The sequence below is a fragment of the Crinia signifera genome, chromosome 8 (genome assembly GCF_055691185.1).
Source record: "Crinia signifera chromosome 8, ASM5569118v1, whole genome shotgun sequence".
In the NCBI taxonomy this organism is placed as follows: Eukaryota; Metazoa; Chordata; class Amphibia; order Anura; family Myobatrachidae; genus Crinia; species Crinia signifera.
This window is the reverse complement of record NC_139224.1, coordinates 53,101,230-53,123,872: the sequence shown is the minus strand read 5'-3', so window position 1 is coordinate 53,123,872 and position 22,643 is coordinate 53,101,230. Positions and strand designations below refer to the sequence as shown.

The following is a 22,643-nucleotide window of genomic DNA, read 5'->3' as shown; positions in this document are numbered from 1 at the left end:
GTGTCCAATACTCGCATAAATCCTGCTACAGCTGCATTGTTGGAGTGAGGATCAAAGTCAGATTTTCTCCTAAATTTGTACTCCTCCGTGGTATTAGCTGAAATAGACTTAGAATCAAAGAATTCTTTGCGGTGCAATTGTCTCTGCAAGAATTGTTGGTCTATCTTCCAGTCAAGTGTATTAAAGCTGGTAGTTGGAACATAGCCTAAGCCTTTATTGAGGACGGCATATTCATCAGGTGTCAGATCTCTTTTAGACAAGTTGTAAACTACTTGTTCGTCTTGCGTCCCCGTGTATTTCTTTTTCCCCCGTCCTTTGTTGCCTCTCCTGGTGCGTCTGTTCTTATTCCGCGTCCTGCACGGGTTCTGATCCCTAAAGGGGGCTTATTTCTGGAGGAGGGGCCCTCTCTTGGGTCACTAGTATCATCACCTGATGAAGTTTGGGCATCGCTGGAATATCTATTATAGCCCCTTCTGTTATTGAAACGTCCTCTGTTCCATTTCGGTCTCTCTGTCTTTCCTGACAGCCAGCGATAAACAGTAAGGTCCTCATAGTCCTTATTAACAGTTTCATATTTCAGGCACATGTGCCAGATGATGGTCGAGGGGGGGACAGACACCGGAGATTGTTGCAATGTGAATCCAAGTGGATCCACATACTTGACACCCTCAAACCACGAGGGTTGAATGATCATTTAAATTATAGTTACTATAATATAGTATCTTCCTGTAATATAACACATGTCACCACTTTTGATAATTTAACACTAAATTGGATGAAATTGCATGTGTAAAAGAACTTTAGATGTATTGAGAGTTATCAACTGGATAACAATTATATATTTTATTATATTCATCCATATACAATATGAGGTAGGCTATGTACTGGATTTCACTATACGATTGTGTATTTTAAATATTGCGATGTGACATCTGTCACTATGCATCTTATGTTTGATATGTTTTATTGTTTCATTGTTTTATGTTTTACTTTCAGTGTTGGTGATTTGTAACACGATTCCTGGACGGCTAGGGACTCTGCCAATCTACACAGGTATGAGCAGAATGAGCCGCTCACCTGCATGTCAATTAGAGACCTGTTGGGGGAGGTCCGATAGAACCGCCCAGGAAACGTGAAGGTATTTTAAGGTAACCTGTATGTTTACTCACTGTGTGTTATGCTGAGCCGAGCCTGAAGACGGGTCAATAAAGTCCCGAAAGCTTGCCAAAAGACCCCTGTGGTCGGCGTCATTTATTTCCTGAGACAAGGACCGGTGTGTGCAGTCCCCATCGCAATATATATATATATATATATATATATATATATAAATATATATATATATATATATACGCATAATAATTATCTTGAATTTTTAGTACATTATTGTGTCTTATTGTTTATAGGTGGCCGTCTATTAACATTTTCTATATTTGTCTAAATAAATTAGCTTTGATATTATACCGAGACAGTTTCCATCCAGTTATTTGAGTCTGTGCATTCACTCATGGTGTGTATTCCTTTAAGATATTACAAATAAATAGCGCAGCAATTCCCACTTTGGTGGCTACATTTTGATCTGCCCATACTTGCTCAATTTGTGTTTCTCCAGGATGGGGACAGAGCCTGGTGTCAAGCCGCGCCGCCATCAGTTTCAATGCCACGAGTTGTGGGTGTAGGTGGAGGGCTGGGGCTAAAATTAATTTATTTGCATCTTTAAGTCCTGCCCCCTCTGCGTACACCTGTGAATGCCGGAAATTAGCCGGCAGAGTAGGAGGATGTCGGGAGGAATGAGTGGGGATCAAGGGGCATGCAAGAGGCTTGCCCACCCTTCCGGGAGGCAGGGGGGGGGGGGGGGGGGGCGATTTTCGGGAGCCTCCCGACCTTTCCGGGAGGGTAGGCAGGTATGCATCTGCCCCACTTGCAGTGCACATGGTTCTGCCCATTTTAAGAACAAATCTGTCCTGCGATCAGATCTGAATTAGGCCCTATATGTCCTTGATGTATAATATTCCCTATAAATGAAAGCGTAACACGACACACCAAAAACACTGTGAACCTTTATTTGAAATGTCATTGTCAGAAAATGGAAACAGCATTAAAATCACACAGAATTGTGCCTTACTGTGTATTACCATTAGTTCAGCCATTTTGTTTGTGCATCGGTAGTGCTAGAAATGTACAGTATGTTTTAAATAATATTTATATTCATACAAAATCTTTGTTTTTCTGTATATATTTATTTATTTATATATTTTTTTATCCTTCTTTCTTTCCAGCACCCTTTCACTTTAGGCAGTGGCAGCAGACATGTCACTACTGTAGTTTGTCGTGAAACACTAGGCTAAATTCTAATCACGAATATCTAAACCTACATAATGGCTGCCTCTACTGTAGGTCATCCATACTGATAAAGTTGTTTATTTAACATCAAACCAATGCAATTAGAAAACAGCCAATTCTTCAGTTCTATAGCGCCTGCAAGTCTTACTAATACTGGGGCAGTTGTATTAAGCCTTAACAAGAGATAAATGCAAGGGTGATAAAGAGAGATAAACGTCCAGCCAATCAGCTCCTTACTGACTTTTTTCAAACTTAGCCTGTAACATGGCACTTAGCAGGTGATTGGCTGGGCATTTACCTCTCCTTATCACCCTTGCATTTATCTCTTGTTAAAGCTTAATACATCTGCCCCAATGGCTGCAGAGGAGAGGTGTTGACTTGAGGACATGAAAGAAGCTACAGTCCTTCTTATTGGTTTACATAGCCACCCCCACTCTGCGACTTCCAATCCTCTTCCCGCCGCTGTTTTGGCTGGTCTGTAAGAAAAACCACTGAGGTATATTTTCAAAATGACTGGGAATGTATGCTATACTGTAATGTAACTGGTCATACTGAGGGAATGCAATTCTAACAAACAAAAGAAAGTATTAGAGCACAGTTACCATATATTGTAGCTGGTCATTCGTACTACTGTATAATGCTGCTTCGATCTAAAATCGTCTCACAAAGGAAACATATCCCTACCGAATGCTACACAGCAGTGATGGTGCCCATACATGGTACAATTGGCAGGTGAGATGAGATGCGCGCTCCAGTGCATATCCCATCGTACAGCTCAAAAAGTATGTGCTGCACATCCTTTTTGTACTAGATTGCATCCCATTGCATTGCAAAATGTATGCTATGCGATGCGAGCTAGTCCAAATAATTGTACAGTGTATGGGCACCATTACCACCCATTAGTTCCACAGTATAATCAGTCATCTGTAGTATAAATGTATACTGTATTTAGAAACCATCTGTTACATAGATTTGCCTGTTTAACCTGAAATAAAATAGATAAATATATTGTATCTTTACATTTAATGCTACAAAAACAGACCTTTTATATAAAGACGATAGCTTATTTTAGACAGTTAATGGCAGCATATGAATATGTTACATATAAATATAATGTAAGTCATCAGAGTGAAATAGGCTCAATATAGCAGTTTTGTACAATAGTAAGTAAATTCACTGAGTTGCAACACACAAACAGAACAATGTAGTACAAAGAGTATACAACGAACAAAGGGGGTTATTCTAGTTCACTCTTTCTGACAAATTCCTTCTTAGATGGACAAAACCATGTGCACTGCAGGTGGGGCAGATGTAACATGTGCAGAGATAATTAGATTTGGGTGGGGTTTTACTTCAAAGTGAGATCTATATTGCAGTGTAACAATAAAGCAGTCAGTATTTACCCTGCACAGAAACAAATAACTCACCCAAATCTAATTCTCTCTGCACATTTTACATCTGTCCCCCTGCAGTGCACATGGTTTTGTCCATCTAAGAAGGATTTTGTCAGAAAGAGTGAACTAGAATAAGGCCCAAAGTGAGCTTTTTTTTTTCTTTGCGTGCACAATTACTGTAATATACAAAACCAATAACACTTGGTGCATCTCACAAGATTTTAGAGGTCAAGTTTGTAGAAATGTGTCTTAGCATGACAGGATAGAACATACATGGCTGGTTCACATTTACAGTCTATATCATTTCTGTTTTAGAACCGTAATGGTCCATACACACTGGGCGTTTTTGCCTTGCATGTATGGGCTGAAAAATGCTCAGTGCATACACACGTTTTTCACCCGTCTTAGCGATTTTTCCCAGGGTGGACGACTTTCCATAGCAGGACGCTATGGAAAGCCGTCCACTCCGCCACTCATCTGCTGGTAATACCATACAATACACACCGGGTGGCTTTCGAGCTGAAAGCAGCTCAAACAAGTAAACCAAGCGTCTTTCAGCTCAAAGTCGCCCAGTGTGTATGAACCTTAAGACTGGGTGCAGACCGACATAATGGCAGATCACTGGATCTGCAGTTACATCTGAAGATGCTTCGGGCAGTGTGTTCTCCATACACGTTGCCCGATCAGCCGTGACTGACAGCTCAACTGGACATGCACCCGCCAAGTTGTGCCGTCAATAATCCCCGGTTCATGTAGCGGGCATACTGATATATCGACCATTGGCTGTGTTGCAAAGACCGATGGACAAGCAATTTATACGCCGTTCAATTGAACGGCCGATATACCAGCCATGGTGTACGCAGCATAAGAACCAGTCAGTAAAAAACAAAACAACATTTAAGGAACCAGAACAAATGAGTCTTTAGACATGACGAAGCGTATGTTGTGGCAGGTAATATTTACAGTCTGGTTTGTCCAAACAGGGGATTTATGTGCTTAAATATAAACGTTCATAGAAAATATTCAGGGGCAAGCAGCATTGAAACGATGTGCAATGCTCTGTTATCTATTCCAGCCAACCCTGAGCTGCTTTATGTATAATGTATATAAATATCAGTTCATTTATCCTGTCAATTCTAAAGGTAACTCTCTGCCACAAAGTATCTCCCATTGTCGAGCAAGAAGGGATATCAGTTTCTCCCGACAATCTGCACTGGGAATAAAGATGTACCACTGCACTTCCTGAGTTCCGCTACATGATTTCTGAATATCAGATGAACCTAAGGGTTCGCTAAAATGATCCATAGATAAACTGTGCATTAGGTCCTGGTTACTGGAGTCATCAAACACAAAGGTAAGAGTCTGGGGGTAGGTCTGATAGCCCATCAATACCCGATCTAAATCTCGGATACGTCTCCCGTCCACTAACTGGTACTTGTCTTTTTTGGGGGGTTCTTTGGCAAAATCAGGAATAGGGTAACGGATGTAATCTTCATTGAAAAGGAATAAATCTGAACTTGTAAGAATAAGCGTTTTTGGCTGCAGCAAAGGCTCCTGGTCAGGTTCTTCTGCTGCGGTCACATGAAAAGCCAGGATGTACAGCAAGATATGGAGTGTTGGCAGGATCTCGGACGTGTCGTTCTGTTCAGTCACAATGTAAGTAAGATCGCCAATTTCTTCTTCGTTTGGGTAAATGAACTTTACTCTGCTGGAATGAATTAGTTCATAATTATCCATTTTCCCTGAAACAGAAAATACATGAATCATTTAATAATTTATACCTAAATTGCATATAAAAGGGCAATCGTTTTAGAAAACTACAATTCCTAGGAGAGAAATAAAATAAACATGACAGTCTTATTAATTGCATTTGTATGTAAATTAACTGCTAAATAACTATTTAGGGTGTATTCAATGCGGCGGCGGGAGGGGGAGGGGGATTCTAAGGCGAGGAGGGCTGATTTTCTGTGAAGAAAAGCCATCCTCACCATCCAACCCCCGTCGCTTTATTCAATGTTTGGGAGAAACAGTCGCTGTATTCAATGTTTGGGACTCTTATAACCCAAAGTTTTTGGATACATTCATTTGGGCCTTGCATACAGTAATTTTATGGAGGATGCCTGAGCACTGAGCCATGAATGCTGGCTGCTCTGAATTTATGCTCACCTGATACTATGTACAGAAATACTTGGAGTCCACCTAATAAAGTATGATGATGAATAAAATGATGTTCATTGTGCATGAAAGCCTTTATAATTCAGAACCAAATGCATAGGGGATGTCAGAGTGGGTATGAGAGATCATAGGCACACATGGAGGGGAAAAGGTCAGGGGAGGCAGTGGTGAGGAGCATTTATGGGGATGGGGTTTAGAGGTATATATATGGGGAATGGAGATGATGGGTGCACATAATGAGTTAGGAGGCAATGGCACTTGTGGGGAGGGGGTTGGAGGCATGCTTGGTGAGGCAAGGACAGAGGAACGTATGAGTATGGAAGGTCATAGGCACACATGAAAGGGGGGGGGTCACGGGAAGAAGGGAATTGGGGAAGCAGTGGCCAAGAGCATTCATGGGGATGGGGGTTAGAGGTTCATATGGGAAGGGGAGATGATACTGCACATAGGGAGGTAGGAGGCCGTGGCACTCATTTGGAGGAGCAGCGAGCCCCGCGAGGAGACGCGTATTACTTTACATGTATTACGCGTCAGCTCGCCACGCTTCAGGCTCGCCACACTATCTAAAATCAACTCCACGCCGACGTGGATAGTGGGGGTATGAAAAGGTCAGAGGACGCGTACCGCCACCGCTCGCCACGCTTCGGGTTGGCGTTGATCCTGAGGGTGGCGCTGACAATGGGGGGGCATTTAACATTGTAAGGACCCATCAGGTTGGTTGTACAATCAAAAATCGTATACCATTGCATCGTATGCCATTGGATGGCATACGATGCGATGCAATATTTTAATGTACAATATCGCATTGCACCGCATTGCATCGTATACCATATGTAGTGTTATGGTATACGATGCGATGGGCGCCGGGATAATACACAAGTACCAAATATTAAATTGCTGATCTACAAAAACCCTTTCCAAGCACATTAATCAATTTTCAGGTGTAGTTATTCTATGACGAAAAATAAAATGAGGGGTTGAGCCTGGAGTGCTAGCAGTTAGGCCCCCTTACACTTGTTCAACTTATTGTCCAACAAATTGAACCCGATTGACTCGAGATTTATCCTATGTGCAGGAGGATCAATCTCTTACAATCTCTTGGTTATACCCAATGGCACGGGATTGTGCATTGGGTCCTACACATCAGGCACATAAGATTTTGTCAAGCAGGCACATCAGATTTTGTCAGATAAATTGACTCAATCCACCTGAATTGAGTCAAATCTCACAAAATCTCACAAGTGTAAGGGGCCCTTTAGGGTTTTGGAGGGAATGCTGAAAGTTGATTACGTTTTTTGGCTTTCCTGTTGTTCAGAGTCTTTACATTGTTTCCTGCGCTACAAGAGAGCAGAATGCCTAATGTCAGCGGGCATTACACACTGGCCTTCCTGATGATAGAACATGCTTTATCGTATAAAAGAAACAGATATTCAGTCATAAATAGGCAAACCGTTCTGGAGTAACAAACGCTAGCTAAAAAGCAGAGTACAAATGAAAAATGGGTCTACCATAGTATTGAATTGCATTTTACTGGGAATTTCAATTTTCCTGACATTCTAAACGGCAAACTACCATGTAAATATCTACTAATTCAGTCTAAAAAAGTGTAGTCCATATGAAAGTGACAGAGCTCATAGATTTGTGCACAATGAACTTTAGAGTAGAATGATTCTAGTAAAGACTGATTCACAAAATCAACATGAAAATGTCCAAATATAGGGGCTTATTCTGGTTCACTCCTTCTGGCAAATTCCTTCTCAAATGGATAAAACCTGTGCACTGCAGGTGAGGTAGATGTTACTTGTGCAGAGAGAATTAGATTTGGGTGGGGTTTTACTGCAGTGAGATCTATATTGCAGGGTAAAATAAAGCAGTCAGTATTTTCCCTGCACAGAAACAAAATCACTCACCCAAATCTAATTCTCTCTGCACATGTTACATCTGTCCCCCCTGCAGTGCACATGGTTTTGTCTATCTAAGACGGAATTTGCCAGAAGGAGTGAACCAGAATAACCCCCATAATCTCACTGATTTCAGACCACTGTAACTGTGTGAAAACCAGATGAAACATCCTTTTTATTGCAATGGACAATGCATTTCAAGTTACTCAGAAATACAGTAGAAATGCATTACCAGTTGAATGAAAGGAAGACAGTTCAGTTAAAGTCAATTAAAGTCTCTTGTGGAACTGCAAGTCCCATCAAGCCAGGTTTCTTTGGGATTGAAGAACTATAAGCACCAGCAATCTCGATCAACAAAAAAAACACAATACGAATACATTTCTGTGGTATAAAAAAAATGGGGGTCGGTACGTTCTCAGCCAATTGCAAGCAGCCAGCAGATACTCATTGCTAATCATTGGCTGAGTTTTTCCTATTTATTTCTATAGGCAATGCATTTCAATAGGCTGCATTTTTCTAATAATAAGAAAAGCAACACGTTTGTTCTGCTGGTTACTCACTAACAATAAATTCTTGAATTAACAACATTTTGTTTATGTCTTTTACTTGAAATAGAGTGTGAAGAGTTTGAGAGCAGGGCCCTCCTACCATTTTGACTGTCTGTAATTACCTTGTTTGCTTTATCCCTATTTTCAATTGTAAAGCACAATGTGACTTGCTGCGCTGCATAATAAACTGTTACTAAATAATAGATTTATTTATGGCAATTATAAAACCTCTGGACAAAAAAGACAACTGATAGATCTTCCTATACATTTCTATTGTCAAAGCGAACATACACTTCATCTAATGCTGTGTACTGTACACAGCGAGACTTTATCAGTTGTCAATGAACTAGAACTGCAGCCGACTCCAAGAAAACAAGGCAGGAATAGCCACATTGATGTACCTTGATGGCTAACCTTGACACTACAGATGTTGTTGAACTACACATCAAAGCATGAATCAGATTTAGCATGGCCGAATAGCAAAACTGAAGCAGAGCATGCTGGGATGTGTAGTTCAACAACATCTGGAGTGTCAAGGTTAGCCACCAAGGTCCTAGTACAATCTTACAAGTGGCACAGTATGATTTGCTGGTAACCATAAGTTATATTATGGTAGTCAAGGTGAGAAGAGTATGAGCTCCTTTCCCATTGCTTGGATGAAGGCTAATCATGGGGGTTTGGCTCCTGTTACCTGTTTGCTTTTTGCCAAATTCTGAGTAGAAGTCTCTCTCTACTGGTTCTGGAGATGGTGCCCGGGTCAGCAGGGTCAGTGCAGACATTAGCTGTTGTATGAAAGTGTGCGTGGCATAGCTGTCTCTAGTCAGACACGTCACAACGTGGTTTGGGGAAGGACCTGTGGGAAAAACAAACAAAATCAAGACAATAATAAGTAATAAAACCGAATCAACTACTTCCATGTAACTATTGTTTACTGTTGTAGTGCTGGTGGTGTTTATCATTTATTACCATGTATTTATATACTGTAGCGTACACATATCCTGCAGCGCTTTACAGAGAATCTTTTGGCCATTCACACCAGTCCCTGCCCCAGTGGAGCTTATAATCTATATTCTCTACCACATGTGATGGCAGCCAGTTAGCCTAGCAGTATATTTTTTGGATTGTGGGAGGAAAACAGAGTACCTGGAAGAAACCCACACACACAAGCATGGAGAGAACATACAAAATCCACACAGTTATGGCCAAGGTTGGAATCGCACAACCTCAGTGCTGTAAGGCAGGGACGCGGAATACATGTGAAGTAGATTTCACTCAGCGTGCAGAGAATAAATTAACTAAATTAACTACTGAGATTTCACTATGCAGAATAGCCCACTAAGCAAATAGCTTAGTGGGTGCCTTGCTAGGAAACAAGTACCAATCCATGTATACTTACATTTTTCACAGTCTTGCCACCATGAATTGTCATCTTCTAATTCAACATTACATAGATCCTACATATCTCTTTCATTATTGGCTTAATTTAAATCAGCGGTTCCCAACCTTTTTTCTCTGCTGTACCCCTTGCTTAGGCTTTTCATTTATGACTACCACTCCTCTCTATCTGAAATATCCACAGTGCTTATGAGAGGAGTGGAAGTAAGCAGTATGCGTGTCTTTATATTTAGTGGCGGAGTAGCGTGTGGTCAGGACTCGGGTCCCTATGTCTAGACGCTGGCTGTGTACAGGGTTCCCGCTAATGCCTTTAGGATTTATGCCGCTACTTCCTCCATCCGTGTCAGCGCAGGGCAGATGACCACTGATGTCTGAGGGCAGTGCCGGTAGCTCTAAGTGGATTGCTGCTCAGGCAAAAGCACAAGGTGTCACTGATGACGCTGCAGACGGAATTGGAAATTATGTAACGTGGATTGTCTCCACGGTAATGGGAGACTTATTCTGCCATTGGGAGACTACTTCTTCTATGCACTAAGCTTCAAAAGTGATACAATGGAGAGTGATAAACAGCCAGCCAATCAGCTCCTACCTGCCATGTCACAGACCGTGTTTGAAAAATGTCAGACAAGATTTGATTGTTTATCACTCTCCATTATATCACTTTTGACACTTAGTGCAACTGGCCCATTATTTTCAAGTACCCCCAACCAGTCTGCAGAGTACCCCTGGTTGGGAACCATTGTTCTAAATGCTTTCTAGGCAGCCATCACAAACAACAAATAACATGGATTCAGAGATGTATGCAAACCCCAAATTATAGCATTTCATTGATTAGGCGGGATTCTCTAATCTAAATATGCGGTATAAAACACATTTTGATATGCAGCAAAACCTGCACGGCGGGTTTTCACTGTGTGGGGGTATCCCATAGAAGCCTATGGGCTTCTTAATGCACCCATGCCGCCCCGAACACAGCGCTGTGCTGCCTGGACCTGTGATCTCCTCCTCCCTGCACTGAAAATCCTCTTTCGGATGCAGGGAAGAGGAGAAGATCCGCCCACAGCAACACCAAAATAGCCAGGTAAGGGAGGGAGCCACCAGGACCCGCTGCTCATTGCTGGCACACCGCAAAGGACAGCTCTTAACGCAAGAGCTGTCCTTTGCTATATTTATCGCATATGTTAGAGCATATGTGATAATTATGTCTGCGGTAGCCGGCGATGTGCAGGGGACGGGGGGTGCGGATGTTAGAGCATCCCGCCCATTATCTGCAATCTGTCTGTGTACGCAGGCGTTGTATAACAACTAAATATTTCGGTACTTATGTATTATCTGGGCGCCCGATTTTTTCATTGCATGCCACTACTTAAGGCATGCGATGCGACGCGATTTTTCATTGTAAAGACCTGATTTTTAATTGTATAGTCAATCATGGGTGATTTCATACCCCCACTATCCAACTACGCATGAAATTGATTTTATATAGTGTGGCGAGCGCAGCGAGCCACCGTGCCCGAAGCGTGGGGAGCGCAGCGAGCCCCGCGAGGGGACGCGGATTACATTAAATGTATTCTGGCTGCGCTCGCCATGCTTCAGGCGCGGTGGCTCGCTGCGCTCGCCACACTATATAAAATCAACTCCGTGCGTAGTTGGATAGTAGGTGTATGAAATCACCCATGGGTGACTATACAATAAAAAATCGCATGGCATGAATTGTATGCCACTATATTGCATGCGATGCGATGTAAAAATCGGGCGCCCAGATATTACATAAGTACCATTATTTCCAACCAGCAGCTGTGAATGCATTTGTGTATATCTCTAAATCGGGTGTAGTATATGGTTCTGCAGTCTGGATCCTGACTCGCCGGACTGAGACAGCATGGCGAGCGCAACTAAGCCCCTTGCGGGCACGCTACGCTTGCCACCTACTCTATTCTCCCTCGTGGGGGTCATGGACCCCCACGAAGGAGAATAGCCGGTGGCCGTCGGGAACTTGGCTGTCGGCGTTTTAACAGTCGGGATCCCGACATTGGGTAAATGACTGTCGAGACTCTGTCCAGCACCCTCTGAATCAAGCCCACAATATGCAAACACCAGTGGACAGTGACAGACTGAGCAGGCATTCTGACAGTGTAACAGGAAAAAAATAACACAAGATTAGGTATTTTCTTTATAGGACAAGGGAATCAGAAATGATCACAAGGCAGATAGACCTTATGCAGGACAATTTTATATTGGCAATACTAAATAAAACACTTAAAAAAATAAAACATTTTTGTCAAAAGAGAAATCATATAAAGTTGTGAAACAGATTTGGAAAATAAATATTACCTGTTATTCTAAAGAACTGATCGAAGAGACCAATGTTTACAGACTGCAGATCGCTAAATGTGATCACAAGGCAGCAACAGGGGTAAAAGAGACAGCACTCAGGACCCGCTTTGTCTTGGCTGCAGTCATCTACAAAAATAAAAAACATTTTAATACATGAACAGAGCAAATAAAAAAATGCGCAGTTCCTTGTACTGTATTGTACCACGTCTCACACTTACCCTGTGGAGTCTGGTGTAAACTTTTATAGGTTTCATCCAGCACAAAATAGATTGCTCTTGTAGACAGCAAAATGCATGATGTCATTTCTAAGTCTGGCATTTGGTAAAATGTCACTGGTGACCACAGGAGGTACCGTAATTCCTCACTTTCAACCTGTACATAAGAGGTATGGCAAACGACAGGTAAGTAGTGCCTAATATACTGCTAATCTGACCCAATTATTATATATTCACTGCAAGAACTTCACTGAATAGATCCATTTATTTTGTGTCATTCTGCCGGGGTGTACGGCTAATGTGCAGTGTATCCACCACGCAGAGGTGTATGGCTAATGTGTACTGCATCCAGCATGAAGGAGTGTATGGCTAATGTGCAGTGTATGCAGTGCGCAGGGGTGTGCGGCTAATGTGCAGTGCATCCAGTGCGCAGGGGTGTACGGCTAATGTGCAGCGCTCCACCGTGCAGAGGTGTACGGCTAATGTGTACTGCATCCAGCATGAAGGAGTGTATGGCTAATGTGCAGTGTATGGCAGTGCGCAGGGGTGTGCGGCTAATGTGCAGTGCATCCAGTGCGCAGGGGTGTACGGCTAATGTGCAGCGCTCCACCGTGCAGAGGTGTACGGCTAATGTGTACTGCATCCAGCATGAAGGAGTGTATGGCTAATGTGCAGTGTATGCAGTGCGCAGGGGTGTGCGGCTAATGTGCAGTGCATCCAGTGCGCAGGGGTGTATGGCTAATGTGCAGTGCATCCACCGTGCAGAGGTGTACGGCTAATGTGCACTGCATCCAGCATGAAGGAGTGTATGGCTAATGTGCACTGCATCCACCATGAAGGGGTGTACAGCTAATGTGCAGTGCATTCAGTGCGCAGGGTTGTACAGCTAATGTGCAGTGCAGTGCATCCAGCATGAAGGGGTGTGCGGCTAATGTGCAGTGCATCCAGTGCGCAGGGGTGTACAGCTAATGTGCAGTGCATCCACCGTGCAGAGGTGTACAGCTAATGTGCACTGCATCCAGCATGAAGGGGTGTATGGCTAATGTGCAGTGCATTCAGTGTGCAGGGTTGTACGGCTAATGTGCAGTGCATCCAGTGTGCAGGGGAGTATGGCTAATGTGCAGTGCATTCACCATGCATGGCTAATGTTCAATGCACAGGGGACACTGGATCCACCCTGCACACCTATAACAAGCCTCACAGGCTCCATGCAGCGGGTCCCCTATGTAATGTGCTGGTGGTGCTGTAAAGATGGGGCAGCGATACAAGAGACTAACACTTCCCAAATAACAATGTTAATCTAGGCCAGCGGTGGATAACCCATAGCTCTTGAGCCGCATGCCGCTCTTCCTTTCCTTTCTGTGGCTCCAACACCGGCAGCCTCCACTGACTATCTGGCATTGTGAGCAATGTATCGGATAGTGTTTTGACTAGCCGTGCCAACAACACAACAGTGCGCTCCATCTCTCCCATCCATTGGGGTCGATTTATTAAACTCAGTGACATTATAAAGTGACTGGTGTTTATCACCGACCAATCAGCTCCAACCTGTCATTTTTCAAACCAAGTCTGTAACTTCACAGTTAGGGGCTGACTGGCCGGTGATAAAAAAACAGACACTTTATCACTTCACCGAGCTTAATAAATCTGCCCCATTGGGGGAAGTTTACTAAGATGTGAATTCTAATTCACATGTGATGTTGCTATGGCCAACTAATCAGATCCTGTCTACTATCGTCTAGAGCAGGGGTGTCAAACACAAGGCCCGCAAAACGTCTGCCCTCTAGCGCAGTGCCGCCGGTCGTCAACCCCTCCTCCGCTCCCACCTGCTGTATAGGAGCCAGAGAGAGGAAAGAGCAGGTCCGTCGTGGTGAATGGTGCTGCTGCTGCTGTGCGCTCCAGGTCACTTACTGCTGAGTGTGCACTGCACAGTGACCGGGAGCACGCTGCCCCCCACTCCTGGATAGATAGTGCGAGGAGCGCTACTCACAGGAGGGAGGGGGAAATGCGCCTGTGTGAGAGCGCAGCTGTGTCCTTGGTGGTGGAGCAGCTCAGACTGGAGTGGACGCATCAGAGCGGGTAAGTGTCAAACTCTCTGCCTAGGTGTGTGTGTGTGTGCACTGGCACATTGCAGCCCATCATTCATTGCTGTGTCCCATGATAATAAGCAGGACATATGCCCTAAGACTGAGTGCTGCCCCCCTGTGCAGGCAGCGTGTGCCCTAATGCACTACAGTTCACAGCAATAGCAGGAGGGAAATGCTACTGCTGAGTATACAATAATTGAATGCAGTGACAATAATTTATGATAATAAAGAGTGGACACATAGTCCTACAGATACAACCGGCCCTTTGAGGGTGACCAAACTGCTGATGCGGCCCCCAATGAATTTGAGTTTGACACCCCTGGTCTAGAGTGTGCTAAATAAATAAGTAGATTTTGATTGGGTGCCCATAGCAACATCACATGTGAAGTAGAGGTTTATCATATGAATCTGGTTTTTCCAATGTATTTTATACCAGGAACATGGCCTAGTGGACACAAGGCCACGCCCATTTTTGGCACATGCATGGTGTTGGTAAAAATATTATTGGGCTATTTGTCGCTTACTGATTGGCCACCCCTGATCTAGGCTGTCCACCCTCTAATAGGAGTGCTTACATCTGTTTCGCGGGCACATTACCTCAGAGATGCTGTTATGGAAGAACTCCACGATGCCTCGGCCGCTGAGTGCAGAAATAAAGCGAAGTGGCACGGATGCTGCCAGGTGGAATGGAACCTGATTCTCATCAGATAATTTCTGAATCAGGCTCTCACTGGGGTACATCATAGGTAATGCCATTTGAGGTTTACCATCTCTATACGCAAAAACAGCAAAATGATGATTGTTAGTACATAACCAAGAGTTAGATTAACTGAATACATTGCAATATGTGTACAATAATTAGATCAGAAATGTTAATATCTCCATTCTACTGCGTATTGGTACATCCCAGCTTGTCGTGAAGAATGAATGGTCTTTGTTTAACAGGTTAACTCATGAATAAAATCAGGGTGCTTCCTTCCACTGACATTTCAACTACTTTTTAGGAGGTTGTGATTAACCCTTTATGACCCATTGCATGTTCCCGATGTACACCACACTGGTACAGTAGATGAATGCGATCCCAAAAAATGATGGTTTGTTCATCTTGGTTTTATGGGGGTTAGTCAAACCTGATCACATGACTGCGAATTCACAGGCCGGCGATAATCAAATGACTGTGACATTAGCCCTGCAATATTTTCCCAAGCATTTGCAAGCCATGCACATTGATTCACAGGTTTGTACAGGGCAGGATTTTACTCTATCTGGGCCTTGATTATCTGATCGCAGGGCTCTGCAAATTAGCAGCCGTGCAATCAGTTCTGAAGAAACCCCTTAGTAAAGCATTGTAGATTGTACATCGAAACATTGTCATTCGTTCCCATTCAATACTTTGCTATTCGTAAAACTTTCAGATAATTTGAAATGGACAAGGGGTGATGAAAACAAAACACTGCAGGGGGGAAGCCACTTCACTTCAGGGCTGGTCGCGGGAGCGCGCTCCCAGCGACCATCGCCCCATACATACGGGGATAGGGTCGCCCCATACACATTGCAATTTTGGCTTAATATCTCTCAGTAATATATTGCTCAGCAACCATATTGCTCAGTGTACCGTTTTCATCAGTGACCAGCGATTTTGGTTAAAAGTTGCAAGCAATTCCATCTCATTCTGTCTCTACCTAATGTTGACTAGAAATCACTGGTCGCTGGTGCACAGTGCATTGTGCACCAGCGACCAGTAATTTTCAGCCATAATCGCAGGAGCATGCTCCTGCGACCAGTGACCATTACGGGCTGGCTGCGGGAGAGCGCTCCTAGCGATTTATCGAACACAACACAAAAAAAAACACTGGCGATATAGTCGCATTTAGTCAGTGATAATGGCTTTAATCGGACTATGAGGCTTAAGGAAAGAGTCTAAAGTACCATCAACCAATGATTTAGTAATATGTGCCTTTATGGGAGGTTTCATCTCTTTAGATTCACAAAAGGTGGGACAATTAACTGTTCTCCAATGTTTGCAATTACCGTATCTGGTAACTTCATGTTGGAACAATCACTGGGGGCAGATGTATTAAGCCTTAACAAGAGATAAATGCAAGGTTGATAAAGAGAGATAAACGTCCAGCCAATCACCTGCTAACTGCCATGTTACAGGCTGTGTTTGAAAAAGGGAAGTAAGGAGCTGATTGGCTGGACATTTATCTCTCTTTATCATCCTTGCATTTATCTCTTGTTAAGGTTTAATACATCTGCCCCATTATCCCATGTTATACATATTAAGTGTAATAAAAAAAATACAAAGACCTTACCCAACAGTCTCTACTGTGGCTTTGTTCGCTTCCAGAACACTACTGTGTGTGGACTTCATGCCAATTAAAGACTTAAAAACTACTATATTCTTAATATCTTGAAGGGAAGTCCTCAATAACTTATAGATTGAAAGAAAATGCAATCTATCCTTAGGTAAAACAAAGAAGGCAGTAACACATGTAGAATCCATAATGAACTGGATGACATGACTTTCTGGAAGGGTCTGCTTGTCATCAGTAGACTGTCGCATGGGATGTACAGCCAAAGAGGCAAGAGGAATCTTGCTTAGTCTGAAAGCGTTTTGTAAAGAACCAAACAATCTTTTATTCATGATCATCATACGGAAATCAATCCTGAGTATGAGAACATCTTGCTGTGTGAGAAACAACCAAACTGGAAACGATTCATCAGTATTTTGTTCAGAGTTGTTTGTGGAATAAAAAGTTGTAGAACGGAAATCTGTGGCCCATCTGGTCCTCTCCAACAGGAGATCTTGTTCAGTGCACTGCCCAGCATTGTCTTCATCGCAGTAGAAGAGGCAGACGGGAAAACATCCTTTCACCTGGCGGTCAGATAAATGGATTTGTTGTTCTTCAATAATATGTTGAAAGAACCCTTGGATGTCTGCCCCACTGACTAGGGGTGAGATACAGGGCAGAGAGATCGAGTTTTGAGAGCACTGTAGATATAAACAGTCATAAAACTCTTTCAAGTTTCGAGAATCTGTTAGAGCAAACACATACTCTTCACCATTTCTCACATTGAGAACTAAGCAGGTCTCTGGAATCAGGAATGTGAATTCAGTTAAGTCTCCATAATAAAAATAACCTATCAGTTTCATCAAAGAAGGAAGGAAAATAGGAGGCTGGTTTGGTTCCTCACCACTGACCTCAAACAAAGCAATTAAGGCATCTGTTAGCACAAGGCATGAAGAAAACGATTTAGCATGAGAACCTCCCTGAAGGTGAATTGAAAAGTTCCACAGTACCCGTTTAATACTGATGTGTGTGTCTTGGAGAGGTGAGGGAGGTCCATCTGAAAAGGTCCACTCAGCATTGTGCTGTCTCTCATGGAGACCCATTTCAAAGTAGCCATCTCCCGGCTCACAACTTCTAGACTCTTCTCTCGGATTATCTCTGGTATCATCTATCCCAACTATTTGCTGCTTCTGTTTTAATACATTCGCAATTGATGTGGAGAAGTAAGAATTGCAATCTTGATCAGTGTTATAATATGAAACACAAGGAATAGGAAAAAGGGACTTGTGAAGGTTTAATACTTTAGTGGATTCCTCTTCTACGTTAAACACGCTTTCCATTGAAATGACAAAAAGAGAAACAGATAATTAGTTTATTGTATCCCAGTAGTAAAAATAAAGAAAAAAAAAACATTTAAATTAACTGTCCATAAATATCAGCATCAGCAGACATAAATATTACAATGTTTTAATTATAAACACATATGAATGAGACTAACAGAAGCCAGTAGGAGCTTAAACTATCTGTGGTGAGAAGGATGTTATGGCCAGCATGGAATGAGAAGAAGGTTTGGGAAGGTGAGAGGAGAGGGGCTCAGAAGGTGAGAGGAGAGGTGCTCGGAAGGTGAGAGGAGAGGGACTGGAAATATGAGAGTGGCTTTGAGATTAGAGAAATGAATACATAAGGATGGCCGGCGAGTGGGATGCCGGTGGTCAGAAGACTTACAACGGCATCCCAATGGTAAGAATCCTGAAAGGGGTCTGGTACAGATGGAGCCTCTTTCTTCTTGGCCTTGAATAGGATTAACTGAGAAAGACCAGTCAAATTAATCCCTTTTAATCCCCTTGCTGCATTGTTCTAGATGAAAGGAAGCATTTTCTATGCCTAGGTGCAGGAACTTAGTCAAGAAGAACCTGGCTCTGTTAGTATACTTACCTTCTCCCAGTCCCCCTTACCCTAAACCTACCCACCACACAGCTTATCCCTTTCGCTACCCCCATAGTCTAACTCTAACTCCCCCTTTTAGTGCCTTACTAACCCTCCATGCAGCCTGTTCACAACCCCCACCCCAACCCACCCCTCTAGTGCCTAAAACTAAAACCGCTGCAGCCTAGGCATACTTATGTTCGGGATGCGGGCAGTTGGGATTCCGGCATTGAGAGCGATGTAAAGGTGCCCATACACTAGTAAGATTTATCTGCAGATCTAGCTGGTTGGAACAAAAACATGGTTATGGATGAGTGACAGTTTGTCAGTTTTCCAGCATTTCCAAGAAAATGGTCAACTCTCCTCCATAACCAGGATTTTGTTCCAACCAGCCAGATCTGAAGATAAATCTGCGTGTATATGGCCACCTTTAGCATTCCAGTGCTAGTCTTTCCCCTAGGGGAAGGGGTTGGGAAGGTACTGGAATTGTTAGATGAGAGGGGCTGGGGTCTCAGGATGAAAAGGGCTGGAAACGTAAGAGGAGTAGGGCTGGAATTGTGAGAGTAGAGGAGCAGCTGAGATCGTGAGAGGAGCGGAGCAGCTAAGATCGTAAGAGGAGCTGCTGAGATCGTGAGAGGAGCGGAGCTGCTGAGATAGTGAGAGGAGCGGAGCTGCTGAGATCGTGAGAGGAGCGGAGCTGTTGAGATCGTGAGAGGAGCAGCTGAAATAGTGAGAGGAGAGGAGCAGCTGAAATAGTGAGAGGAGAGGAGCAGCTGAGATATGGAGAGGAGCGGAGCAGCTGAAATTGTGAGAGGAGCAGCTGAAATTGTGAGAGGAGAGGAGCAGCTGAGATAGGGAGAGGAGCGGAGCAGCTGAAATTGTGAGAGGAGCAGCTGAAATTGTGAGAGGAGAGGAGCTGCTGAGATTGTGAGAGGAGCGGAGCTGCTGAGATCGTGAGAGGAGCGGAGCTGCTGAGATCGTGAGAGGAGCGGAGCTGCTGAGATCGTGAGAGGAGCGGAGCTGCTGAAATCGTGAGAGGAGCGGAGCTGCTGAGATCGTGAGAGGAGAGGAGCAGCTGAAATAGTGAGAGGAGAGGAGCAGCTGAGATAGGGAGAGGAGCGGAGCAGCTGAAATTGTGAGAGGAGCAGCTGAAATTGTGAGAGGAGCTGCTGAGATTGTGAGAGGAGAGGAGCTGCTGAGATTGTGAGAGGAGAGGAGCTGCTGAGATTGTAACAGGAGAGGAGCGGAGATTGTGAGAGGAGCTGAGATCGTGAGAGGAGCGGAGCTGCTGAAATCGTGAGAGGAGCGGAGCTGCTGAGATCGTGAGAGGAGAGGAGCAGCTGAAATAGTGAGAGGAGAGGAGCAGCTGAGATAGGGAGAGGAGCGGAGCAGCTGAAATTGTGAGAGGAGCAGCTGAAATTGTGAGAGGAGCTGCTGAGATTGTGAGAGGAGAGGAGCTGCTGAGATTGTGAGAGGAGAGGAGCTGCTGAGATTGTAACAGGAGAGGAGCGGAGATTGTGAGAGGAGCTGAGATCTTGAGAGGAGAGAAGCTGGGATCGTGAGAGGAGAGGAACTGGGATCGTGAGAGGAGGGGAACTGGGATCGTGAGAGGAGAGTAGCTGAGAACGTGAGAGGAGAGTAGCTGGGATCGTGAGAGGAGAGTAGCTGAGAACGTGAGAGGAGAGTAGCTGGGATCGTGAGAGGAGAGTAGCTGGGATCGTGAGAGGAGAGTAGCTGGGATTGTGAGAGGAGAAGGGCTGAAATTGTGAGAGGAGAAGGGCTAAGTTTGTGAGAGGAGAGGGGCTGGGATCATAAGAGAAGAGGGGCTGGGATCGTGGGGGTTATTTTGGTTCACTCCTTCTTGCAAATTCCTTCTTAGATGGACAAAACCATGTGCACTGCAGGTGGGGTAGATGTTACTTGTGCAGAGAGAGTTAGATTTGGGTGGGGTTTTACTTCAAAGTGAGATCTATATTGCAGTGTAAAAATACAGCAGTCAGTATTTTCCCTGCACAGAAACAAAATAACCCACCCAAATCTAATTCTCTTTGCACATTTTACATTTGCCACCCTGCAGTGCATGTGGTTTTGTCCATCTAAGAAGGAATTTGCCAGAAGAAGTTAACCAGAATAAGGCCCCGTGAGAGGATTGGAACATGAGGATAGAGGGGTTGGGACACCACAGGAAAGGGGATAGGTCGCAATAAGGAAGCAGTTCCAAAGATCTAAGTGTAAATTTCACCTGAAGTGAAGATTTTTGTTGGTGTCCTGTGAAACATCAGCAGCAGTTAGCTGAAACAAAGATACAGTTCATTAAATAAGTATGGTTTTTAAGGCTTTTTTTCTGATGGCAACAAGTGTCTTATACATACACTATTTCTACTATGCCTTTCTTAATAAATCCCCAGTAAAAGTGATCAGAACCCCCGATTGCTATACATAAATGGTGTACAAAGTATGTTTGCACTCTACAGGGTGTATGCAATCACTAATTACAAGTAATTGCTGCGCCAATAAGTTGGCGCGAGCCGCACGCCTTTTGGAAAATTTCTCCCACCTCCTGAAAGCAAAACAAGTACCCAAAAGTAACCCCATTTTTGGGCAAACAGGGTTATTACAGGTTGAGTCTCTTATATCCAAAATTAAGATTATTTTGTGCACATCTGAGATAGTGGCATCTTCTCTTTCTGATGGAACGTTGCATGCAAACTTTGTTTAATGCACAAAACTATTAAAAAATATTGTATACAATTATCTTCAGACTGAGTGTATATGTAACATAAATGTATTCTGTGATTAGACTTGGGTCCCATTCCCAATATATAATTAAGGTGAGCAAGTCATACAAAATACAGAAAAACCTGGTCCAATCTTGGTCCAAGCATTTTGGATATGTGAGACTTAAACTGTGCTAAAAGCGACAATAAACAATTTCAACTGTTGTATGTATTTGTCTATCTCTAACAACAAATGAAGAGGACATATTTCATCATTTTAAAGAGATTTTGAACTTATACCATTCATTGAATTAGCTGCTACTTGCTTGAATAAGTCACTGAAATATATGGGAGAAAAGGACATTTCAAAATTTGCTCCCAAATGCTGGGAAACAGACAATGGTTAGTCAGACAAACTGTTTAACCCTTTGAGTGCCAAGTAAATTTGTCAAAATTGGTGTGAAAACAGCCAAGCAAACATTTGTATTCATCATAATGACCTGTAATGTTTGCCTTATATAGGATATATAAGCTTTTCTTAAACCACATTTTTTTATTTGAATTTATGGAACAAAAGTGAGCGACACTGGCATTTTTAGCAGATATTTTGTACAATGCTCACAGTGATGTTGGCATTTTTCAGCAGATATTTTGAGCATCTCTCACAGAGATATTGGCGCTCAAAGGTTTAAATCAATCTGATATAAAAAATTTCCAAGCAATAGTTTGGCCTGTTTTTGAGCATTTGGGAGCAAATGGTGATTGTAATTTGCTCATATACATTTCAAGATTTGTTCCCAACGGACAGATTGGACAGATAAATAGTTGTGTGTGTACCCAGCTTTAGAGGGGTATTCAATCCCCAACGCTAATTCAGACATGGGAAATAGCAGCGGGCGTCTATTCAATGCAGTCTTTTCTGACAGCACTGAAGAGGCAGATCGACAGGACGGGCCCAACTTCAAAAGCTGTTGGGTCCGTTTTGCCGATAACGGCCATGAATTGTCACGATCATGGACGAATCTCGACAATCCATGGCCGTTTATGTGGACACGCCCACTTTTCGCCGATCAGCACAGGGACAGATTGACAGTGGTGACCTGGGATTAAATACCCCCGCTTTAATATTTGAAAACTTCAGTAAAACCAGGTATTTGCATCCTGAGCAGGAAGAAGCACATTATTTTAAACTGCAAGGAAAAAAATATGTAAAACTGCTTATGATCTTTCATAAACAAAGCACTAGAAGCAAATATACAGAAATAAAGAACAGTCAACCCCATAAATCTGCTAAACTGTAATATAATTGCAATC

At 43.3% G+C, this 22,643-nt stretch overlaps 1 protein-coding gene across 3 annotated transcripts in view; it reads right to left on the bottom strand.

The window, feature by feature from the left end:
• Positions 1-2,044: 2,044 nt before the first annotated feature.
• The window catches only part of NISCH (nischarin), a 70,078-nt gene continuing 49,479 nt past the window's right edge, over positions 2,045-22,643 (bottom strand). Inside the window, exons 15-21 of one of the 3 annotated variants that reach the window (XM_083156374.1) lie at positions 20,855-20,904; positions 16,708-18,018; positions 14,990-15,164; positions 12,309-12,462; positions 12,088-12,216; positions 9,050-9,211; positions 2,045-5,476 (exon numbers count right to left, since the gene is read on the bottom strand). In XM_083156374.1, coding sequence (XP_083012500.1) covers positions 4,857-5,476; positions 9,050-9,211; positions 12,088-12,216; positions 12,309-12,462; positions 14,990-15,164; positions 16,708-18,018; positions 20,855-20,904 — 2,601 coding nt within the window. In that variant the 3' untranslated portion in view covers positions 2,045-4,856. Of the gene's footprint in view, positions 5,477-9,049; positions 9,212-12,087; positions 12,217-12,308; positions 12,463-14,989; positions 15,165-16,707; positions 18,019-18,049; positions 18,493-20,854; positions 20,905-22,643 lie in introns of those variants that run through there. The other 2 variants (XM_083156376.1, XM_083156375.1) reach the window with 2 other exon arrangements.